The sequence below is a fragment of the Salmo trutta genome, chromosome 23 (assembly GCF_901001165.1).
Source record: "Salmo trutta chromosome 23, fSalTru1.1, whole genome shotgun sequence".
Taxonomy (NCBI): Eukaryota; Metazoa; Chordata; class Actinopteri; order Salmoniformes; family Salmonidae; genus Salmo; species Salmo trutta.
The window spans coordinates 13,368,637-13,378,423 of record NC_042979.1 but is presented as its reverse complement, the minus strand read 5'-3'; the positions used below and the strand labels follow the sequence as shown (position 1 = coordinate 13,378,423).

Here is a 9,787-nt window from a genome sequence, read left to right as displayed (position 1 = left end):
GTGGCCACACCAGATACTGACTGTTATTTTTGATTTTGACCCCCCCTTTGTTGAGGGACACATTATTCAATTTCTGTTAATCACATGTCTGTGGTACTTCTTCTGTTTATGTCTCAGTTGTTGAATCTTATGGTCATACAAATATTTACACGTTAAGTTTGCTGAAAATAAACACAGTTTACAGTGAGAGGACATTTCTTTTTTTTCTGAGTTTATATCACGGTAGCCACTCCTGTTCTGATGCTTTCCAGAGGCCATCATTTAAAAAGCATTAGAACCTCACATTCTGTACATTTCCAATTCAGAATACATTTTCTTTAAAACAAGGACCTACTCAACAAAATCTCTGCCATGCACGCAACCTCAATTTTAATGTAGTCTGTGATGGAGAAAATCAATTAAAATGTGAAGATTACAAATTCACTCACTTCTATCAAGTAAAAGCTTGAGCCCTAATAGCAATTATGATCCGTTCTTGCATCACCACATCAAACTTTGAGCAAGAAATGATGAACCAGCTTTAAAGCTACCATGCAGTCTTAATAATTTTTAAATCACTGTATGTCTAATAAATCACTGTGTGTGTTTATTTCATGAAAATATTTATTTCCCTGAGGCTCCTTTTGCCATTGAAATGCTCAGTCTGATCGTGTTGATACAAATTTAAATATATTAACATACACAACCCTGATTGGCAGATAGGATCATCTAGACTCTGAGCCTACCCTGCTTACCCCTTCAAAGTAGGATACATATGCAAATAGAAGATGACTGGTCATTGGTCAGAATAATCAGATCAGTTTGCCAATAAAAAAATCCACCCTAGTTTGAAATTCTAGTTCCCCCCCCCCCCCCCCAAACAGCTTTTCACGAAAGGGGCATTATCACAATTGTAACAAATTTCAGGTTGTTATTTTGACCTCAGTGTGGACTTGCCATTACTGCACTGCCCCTTCAACCCCATTCAGTTCTGACTTTGACTTTCCATCCTCCAGGGGGAGGGGGCAGAAGGGAGGGAGGAAGGTCAGGAATGGTGAGGAAATGTGGAGGTATGTCATTCTCTGGTTGATTATCTTCAATCCTCCTCATCTTCCTCTTTCAGAACACTGTAGAGAATATAATACTTTAAGAAAAAGGGGAAAAGTATATTTTCACACTAACTGTATCAAATCTGACTCCATGCAAGCGTAAATAACATATTTTAGCACTAACATGCACTGTATGTAAGTACTGACAGCCTTTGACCATTGATTCATACTGTACCTTCCACTGCTGAGGGCGGCTCTCTTCTTCTCTCTCCTGGTGAGCCACTCCTCTATGCTCCGCTCAGGGGACGCTCTGTGCTCCGGGTCCTCTCTGCTCCGTCTTTCATCTAGACATTAGACTACACCTCTTAATATGGATTTCATTAACACAATCACCATGGGAACATTGATTCTGAGTGAAATTAGTGAAGATGATTACTATTAGAGATTTCATTGAACCACCTAAATTAACAGAGTGGCATTGTGTGTTCATAATTGAAATACCAGAGTAACTTGACACCACAATGATGGAAAATTGTACTTCTTAAAAATGTTAGCATCACGCAAGGTGCGACAACAACGACAGCATTGCTCATAAATTAACACTCTCAATATGAGGACCATGTCCATGGCAGACAGTGCCATCTTGTGGAAACAACTTACCTTCAATCTGCATTCTTAAGTTCTCCATGTCCCTCTCTGACATGTGAGAGAACCTACAGTTGTTGCCAAACACACACTGGCCTGATGCAAAAGACAAAAAAAGAAGCATTACACACCGATAGTTGTAAGGGTCTTTCATTAAATGTTCATTATATCTTTGTTGTCTTTACCTGTCTGAAGAAATTTCCTGCAGGGTTTCTTAGTTGTTCATCATACAGGATGGCTGCTGCATCTGTGATGAGAGAAGAGGGTGTCATATTGTCTACAGCCTGTTACGACAAGTATCTGTCAGATGTTGCCAGAAGATACCAACCCTAACGGAAACATACAGTAGCCACAGCAGCCACTTTGGAATGGCAGTGTCAGCCAATTATCTCCATGTTGTTCAACGTGATGTGCCATTCAATAATGACTGCTGTGGCTACTGCTAGCTAGCATGAAGACGATAAGGGCAGTTTTCCAGGAAAACTGGCAGTAAGTTTTTCAATCTTCTCGATGGAGCAGTGTGGATAACGGTAAACATTTGGAGTACAGTGGCATATCCCCATCCCTGTACTGAGGTATGTTTTCTGACCACAGTGCAGCTCAGTGTAACAAGCGTAAGGGTAGGATTGGCATCTTCTGGCAACTGTCATAAACAACAATGGACTGCAATTTCATTAGAAAAGGACTCGAACTGAAATGTATTTGATCACATCATCTGAATTGAACCCCAACCATCTCTTTATGCTGTTATTTTGTTTAATTACGTTACATGTCTTCTAATTGGTTACTGTGTCAAACCTTTAAAGCCCTGATCTGATGTCAAAACATGTTGGCCCTGCTATTTTTAAATATGTCTATTGAAATGCCAAGTAAATAAAGCCTTTTTAAATCAAGACGTGCCTGCATTCGTTCTTTAAGAGCACAAGATAATTATTTTTTCTACATTTAACATTTTCTGAAGTAGTGGCCACCATCCTTTTCAAAGAGCAACCTTATACCAAGTCTCCATTATGAGCCATTTTTTTTAAAGGTCAATCAGCAGTTGCCTAATCATTTTTAGAGTTACAAATTAATGATATGTACCCCACTGATTCTTAAAGACTATAACTTATAAATGCCTCATGAGCTTAGTTTAACCGTCATCGGAATGCAAAATATGCTTGTTTTACTCCAATGTTTGTAAACAAAGTAAATGTAAACAAACACTGTATAGCCTAAAAAAAACATGGTTAAAACAATAATTCTGATATTAATCGATGGTCAGTCCCTGTCCTTGCATCCAAAGCTCTGTCTAGAATTTGGGAGTGATTACATTTCTCCAGCCCCATCCCTCAGCTTTCTACCGAAACAGTGGCTTTGTTATTGTTTTAACTACTGATTGGCCCTTTAAGAGCACCATGCAGTTTTTTTCTGACCCACAAACCATGTTGGACAAATGGTGCATGCAAGACAACTGGGAACTCCCACCCCCAAAGAAATCTGACTGGGAAGACACTTTTTACGGTCATCCAACTCGGAATTACAAGTCCGAAGCTCAGGCATAAAAAAATAAAAAATAGAATAATATTGAACCTTTATTTAACCAGGTAGGCAGTTGAGAACAAGTTCTCATTTACAACTGCGACCTGGCCAAGATAAGCAAAGCAGTGGGACAAAACAAAACAGAGTTGCACATAAACAAACGTACAGTCATTAACACAATAGAAAAAAATCTATGTACAGTGTGTGCAAATGTAGAAGAGTAGGGAGGTAGGCAATAAATAGGCCATAGAGGCGAAATAATTACAATTTATCATTAACACTGGAGTGATAGATGTGCAGATGATGTGCAAGTAGAGATACTGGGGTGCAAAAGAGGCAAGAGGATAAGTAACAATATAGGGATGAGGTAGTTGGGTGGGCTATTTACAGATTGGCTGTGTACAGGTACAGTGATCGCTAAGCTGCTCTGACAACTGATGCTTAAAGTTAGAGGGAGATATAAGACTCCAGCTTCAGAGATTTTTTGCAATTCGTTCCAGTCATTGGCAGCAGAGAACTGGAAGGAAAGACGGCCATCATCCTAAATTTCTGACTTCCCTGACCTGTTTAGTTTTTTTTGTTCTCAGTTGTCTTAAACGCACATGAACTCTGGGAAATGAAATGACTTACCCCTGAAATTGTCAAACCAGGCCTTTTTAGATCTGTGGTGTTGAACACCATACAGGTGTTTTTTCCTGTTGTGCATGTGTCCTGACAGAACCGGTCACAGTAGTCGCAGTAATACCGCTTCCCCATGGTTGAGATTCGGTCTTCACTTCAGTCAGCTGTATGTACCCCTCACATCTCTGAAACAAACACGCATGATTTGCAACAATGACCACCACAATACAGGCTATCACAGTGCTAAGACCTTGAGGTGCTTACATAAATTCCACTTCAACTACTGAGCCAGTGGTAGGACAGTTGGTCCTTTACACAGAGGGAATTTGGTCAAAATATCTAAAGCAACTTATTAAACAACTTTCCAAAACGTGGGTCTGTTGTAGGACAAAAGTCCTCTGCTTACCTCCTGTCAAAATAAAGTCCCCCACAAGTATTCCTTTTTTGTCAACATATGGCGCACCTGAAGGACTGTTATTTTGAACGAGGTAAGTGGAGAAGAATGGGTCTACAACAGAACCACGTTTGGAAACTCTTTAATAAATGTTATTTCTTCAGATATTTTGACTCAAATTCCCCCGTTGTAATGACCAACCGTCATGACCACCGGCACAGTCCGTTTGTGTAAGTAACGCTATATTTAACTTCCTGAGGCGTATTCATTACACCGAACCTGTTGCAAAACGTTTCTTAAACGGAAGCAAACGAAACGGGGAGGGACATACCTTACTTTTTTCAATACAAACTCTCGTGTTGCTGTTTGCTGCCGTTTGGTTCTTAAACGATCAACTGCTTCCGAACTGAACACTCAATGCCAATACAAAAGGGGCCAACGCTGTAGTGTAAACACAACAAGCCTTGCTAATAGCAGCTACTACTGGGTAAGCAGACTTTTGCTCCAACCTTACTCTACACACCTGATTATATAGGCTACTAATCCCGCAACCCCCTGCTCATCAGGGATTTGATAGTTGAGGCAGGGCTGGAGAGAGCTGACTGCAGACCCTCTCACTCCAGCCAGGGGGGAAGGAACGGAAGCTAACGCAACCTTTGTCTTTTAGTGTAAAGAAATAAGCAATACGAACCCTTTTATGTGAGAATTTAAAGACAATCCAAGGGACACTCAGTAAAAGTTTTCAGCCAACGTTACATTTTAGGAAACGGTTTAGCTCTAAACTGTTAAGTTGTTATGAATTCGACAAAAGATTATTCGGAGCGAATAAATTATCAGCATCTTATCAGCAACACTAAAAATAAGTACTTCGGTTACGGAACGGCGGACTATTTCAAATAAAAGTCCCGCGCGTAATGGTAGAAAAGTGGCATTAACCGGTAGTTATTCATGAAGTATGTTTAAACATGAATAAGGATTCATACTTTGTTCATATTTAACTCAGTAGGCAGGGTCTTCAGAATCTAGATATGGTGTCATTTCATGGGGCTCTGAATAATACGGAGTGTTGCTGGACTTTTACTGTGGTCAAACAGCTGAAAATGTGTTGACTGGATACTATATGGTACAAATACAGCACTGTACAGGAAAAAATATTATTTGTGCTGATGTAAAAGTGGGGTGGGGAGTAACTCAGTAGTGTCTGTAGAATCTTTATAGGGTGTCATTTAATGTGGCTCTGAATAATATGGAGTGTTCCTGGCAGTGGCGTAGCCAGAAATCCGTTGATTGCAGTGCCAGCAAAAATGTAGGTGGGCCACAATTTGGGAACTCAAATCATCATTAAATAATCATAAAAGCATAGCCTACCATATACCCAACTGTAATCGATTACACACAACAAACCATCTAACATGTGATTTCGCTTTACAGACCAAATAGTCTTGTAGGCCTACGGAAATCCATGACTCTTGCATTTAACATGTGACTGACATAGACCTACACATCATTAACCATTAGCCTATAATTAATAGACTATGAGACTAGAACATAATGCCTTGGTATAAGAATAATAATCCCTAATGTAACAGAGTTCACCAACTGTCCGAACTTGGCCCAGTGGGGGATTTTATTTGGCCTCCCAAGTTTTGTTCTTGTACATAAAATACTGTAAAAACATCAGCAAATCAGCTCCAAGTAATTTACATTTTGGAAATCTGTTCTGAAGTATTCCCACCCATAATAGATAGATACAGTATATGTGATCGTATACAATGTAAGCAAGGTTTGAAATGATTCTGTTTAGTCACAGTATGATATCTGTTTGGGCTTCTTGCGGTCAGTTTGTAGTCTACTAATTATTTGTAATTATGTTCCAGCCCCCTGACCATCCGCTCGGCTGAATGTAGTTGATTATCCCTGCTATATAGACCAGAACAGTGGTCACCAACCTCTTTTAGTCGAGATCCCTTCATGAGTCAAAATGCAAGCCGAGTGCATTTCCTAAAAATTATAGGCTATTAACATTGACTGGAAGTAAATTTGTTTCATTCATTTGCCTATTTTCATATATAGTAAGAGAGGTCTGATTTCTTCTCCATGTCGGCCTATCCCTTATTATAAATAACGTAGTGTCCCTTATATTTCAAAGTTAAGTCTTAAGCTAGGCTATATGATAACACTGGTCAGAGGTCAGTTGTTGTAGCCTATTACTTACGAGGCACAAATTGAAATAACAGTTTTTTATTTATTCACTGGACTAATGGTCATGTCTCAGCGGTGGAAGAGAGAATGTGCAAGTCGCAAATGGATATGTGTTTCATGCTTTTTAAAAGTGCTGAATAAAAACAGTGCTGTAGTTCTGGTCTTGTCTCTGAATGTAGTGAAACTGTCTTAAGGACCACGATTAAATCATTGCAATCATTGATTGTTATAGAAGGAGACTGGAGGCCCTTCATGTCGAAATCACTGATATCAAATTACTTGGCAAATTCTTCAGACACGTTCTCTTGAAAAAATAGAACATTGAGCTTTGTTTGGCCATTTTGCTTGTTTTTGCTAACAAGTTGGCTAGTGAGTCTTAGCTAGCTAGCTAACGTGAGTAGCCTACACGTTGTAGCCTAGCTATTGTTTAATGCACATGGATTCAGTTCGAAGTGGCAAGTGCAAGAACCCGCACATTATTTTATTATATAATATGTCCTTGAGTGTCCTGAAAGGCATCTGCCAAATAAAATGTATTATTATTGCCAATATACACTGAGTGTACAAAACATAAGGACATCTGCTCTTTCCATGACATCGACTGACCTGGTGAATCCAGGTGAAAACTATGATCCCTTATTGACGTCACTTCTTAAATCCCCTTCAATCAGTGTAGATGAAGGGAGGAGACCAGTTAAAGAAGGATTTTTAAGCTTTGAGACAATTGAGACAATTGCCTATGCCCCTGGTTCCTGACCTTTTACTGTGGTGAAACAGCTTAAAATGGGGTCCCTGACACTATGTGGTACAAATATAGCACTGTACAGGAACAACTAGTACTCAGTAGGGTCTGTAGAATCCATATACAGTGCATTCGGAAAGTACTTGACTTTAAATTGATTAAATTGCTTTTCCCCCCTTATTAATCTACACACAATACCCTCATAATGACAAAGCAAAAACAGGTTTTTAGAAACGTTCGCAAATGTATAAAAAATACAAAACTGAAATAAAACATTTACATAAGTATTAAACGATTACAGCCTTGAGTCTTCTTGGGTATGACGCTACAAGCTTGGCACACCTGTATTTGGGGAATTTCTCCCATTCTTCTCTGCAGATCCTCTCAAGCCCTGTCAGGTTGGATGGGGAGCATTGCCTGCAACGCTATTTTCAGGTCTCTCCAGAGATGTTCGATCGGGATCAAGTCGGGCTCTGGCGGGCCACTCAAGGACATTCAGAGACTTGTCCCAAAGCCAATCCTGCATTGTCTTGGCTGTGTGCTTAGGGTCGTTGTCGTGTTGGAAGGTGAACCTTTGCCCCAGTCTAAGTTCCTGAGCGCTCTGGAACAGGTTTTCATCAAGGATCTTTTTTTGCTTTGTCATTGGCGGGTATTGTGTGTAGATTGATGAGTTTTTCACTTTTTTTAATCAATTTTAGAATAAGACTGTAACGTAATAAAATGTGGAAAAGGGAAGGGATCTGAATACATTCCGAATACACTGTATGAAATAGGTGTTGATGAGCCTTTACACATTCATGAAATCAGCCCATGGCCGGCCACGTGCTAACAAATGCACCAGGTCAATCGCTTGGCCTGACAAATAAAATATTTTTTAGGCAGTAAACTAAATCATGTTTATATCACCCCAATTATACATAGCCTTATAACATTTTTCTTAAACGGTCCTTGGTGGTCTACACAATAGCAATCAATCAAAATGTTTGCTCCTTTGACTTGGGTTTTGGACTGAAAGTCAGAGGAACCTGTGTTCTGGTTTTGGCAATTGTGTGAACATTTTATTTGCCTCATAAAATATGTGCTCACTAGGAAATGTCATAATCCATGGATCATATCGCCTATATTGCTCTATTGTCATTTGTGAGAAAAATACAAGATTATTACCTTGTTTCATTCAGCTTCAAATTATGGGTGGGACCTGCTTTGACAAGGTACAGTAAATTACCTAATGTCTTATTAGAAGGCTCTTTTAAAGTTCTAAACAAGCACAAATGAGGATGAATACAGTTTTCACAAGTTTTATACTGTGCTAGGGGATTGATTGGAAAATAATGGTTGTTTTTAACTTGTGCTCCTCCTGTAGCACAACCATCAGCCTCCCTTCCAATTGCTGGGTAGCATTTCCTGCAGAAAACTCATATCCCCTAAATCAGAGAAACGGGACAATGGATATTTACACACCTTGGTTGGACTTACCTTGGTTGACTCAGTTTGGGGAATCAACTGTCTTCAACTTGATCTCTTCAGCGACCATTGGAGAGAGGCCTTGTTGCTTTATCAGGTATGCAACAGGGTCTCAATACAGGGATTTTGTTGTTTATTGGTCAATTTTGTTGTTACTATTACTGTTTGTGTATGTATGCTTATGTGTTGTTAATTGAATAGAACTACATGAGTTAGGTAGGGTCAATTCGAATTGAAGACAGTCAATTCAACGAGTGATTTGATTTACAAAATGGAGAGAAAATCATTGACAATTAGCTTTTTCTTATCAGCTTATTTAGAAGTAAATGAAAATACAGTTGAAGTCAGACGTTTACATACACTTAGGTTGGAGTCATTAAAACTCGTTTTCAACCACTCCACAAATTTCTTGTTAACAAACTATAGTTTTGGCAAGTCAGCTAGGACATCTACTTTGTGCCTGACACAAGTAATTTTTCCAACATGTTACAGACAGATTATTTCACTTATAATTCACTGTATAACAATTCCAGTGGGTCAGAAGTTACGTGCACTAAGTTGACTGTGCCTTTAAACAGCTTGGAAATTTCCAGAAAATTATGTCATGGCTTTAGAAGCTTCTGATAGGCTAATTGACATCATTTGAGTCAATTGGAGGTGTACCTGTGGATGTATTTCAAGGCCTACCTTCAAACTCAGTGCCTCTTCGCTTGACATCATGGGAAAATCAAAAGAAGTCAGCCAAGACCTCAGAAAAACAATTGTAGACCTCCACAAGTCTGGTTTCATGATTGGGCTTGCAATAGTATAACATTGAACGTGATAAAGACTCATTAAAGCAGTATGAGAAGAAACCGGAGGGCATTCTTCCCTCACTACAGAACTATCTGGCGTTACAGTATTAGGCATTACATGGAAAGGTTGTGGACATTGTTCTGAAATATGAATTTTCTCATTGTTGTGGCAATTTAAAAGCTCCAGTAGATAGACGGAAGTAGTTGTGGTCCCATGTGTTTGTTTACTAATTCAGTCCTATTTGGAGATAACAGCAATGAATGCATTCACAATAACATGATATGTTGTACTTTGTATGAATTATCAGAAAAACATTATTGCATTAATGTTATGTAAGAAGGTGTATATCAGATTCATTGAGTATGATGGTGAACA

At 39.1% G+C, this 9,787-nt stretch overlaps 1 protein-coding gene and 1 long non-coding RNA gene across 2 annotated transcripts; one reads left to right on the top strand and one right to left on the bottom strand.

The window, feature by feature from the left end:
- Positions 1–289: 289 nt before the first annotated feature.
- On the bottom strand, positions 290–4,889 carry zmat5 (zinc finger, matrin-type 5). Its single transcript, XM_029709047.1, is given in 9 exon segments — positions 290–1,077; positions 1,079–1,106; positions 1,264–1,372; positions 1,689–1,769; positions 1,859–1,894; positions 1,897–1,920; positions 3,825–3,902; positions 3,905–4,000; positions 4,546–4,889. Coding segments are annotated over 8 exon segments (525 nt in total). The 5' UTR covers positions 3,951–4,000; positions 4,546–4,889; the 3' UTR covers positions 290–954.
- LOC115159388 (uncharacterized) lies at positions 4,605–8,889 on the top strand. The gene is made up of 2 exons (XR_003868881.1): positions 4,605–4,696; positions 8,517–8,889. It is a non-coding gene; the product is annotated as an uncharacterized LOC115159388 (long non-coding RNA).
- Positions 8,890–9,787: the final 898 nt, after the last annotated feature.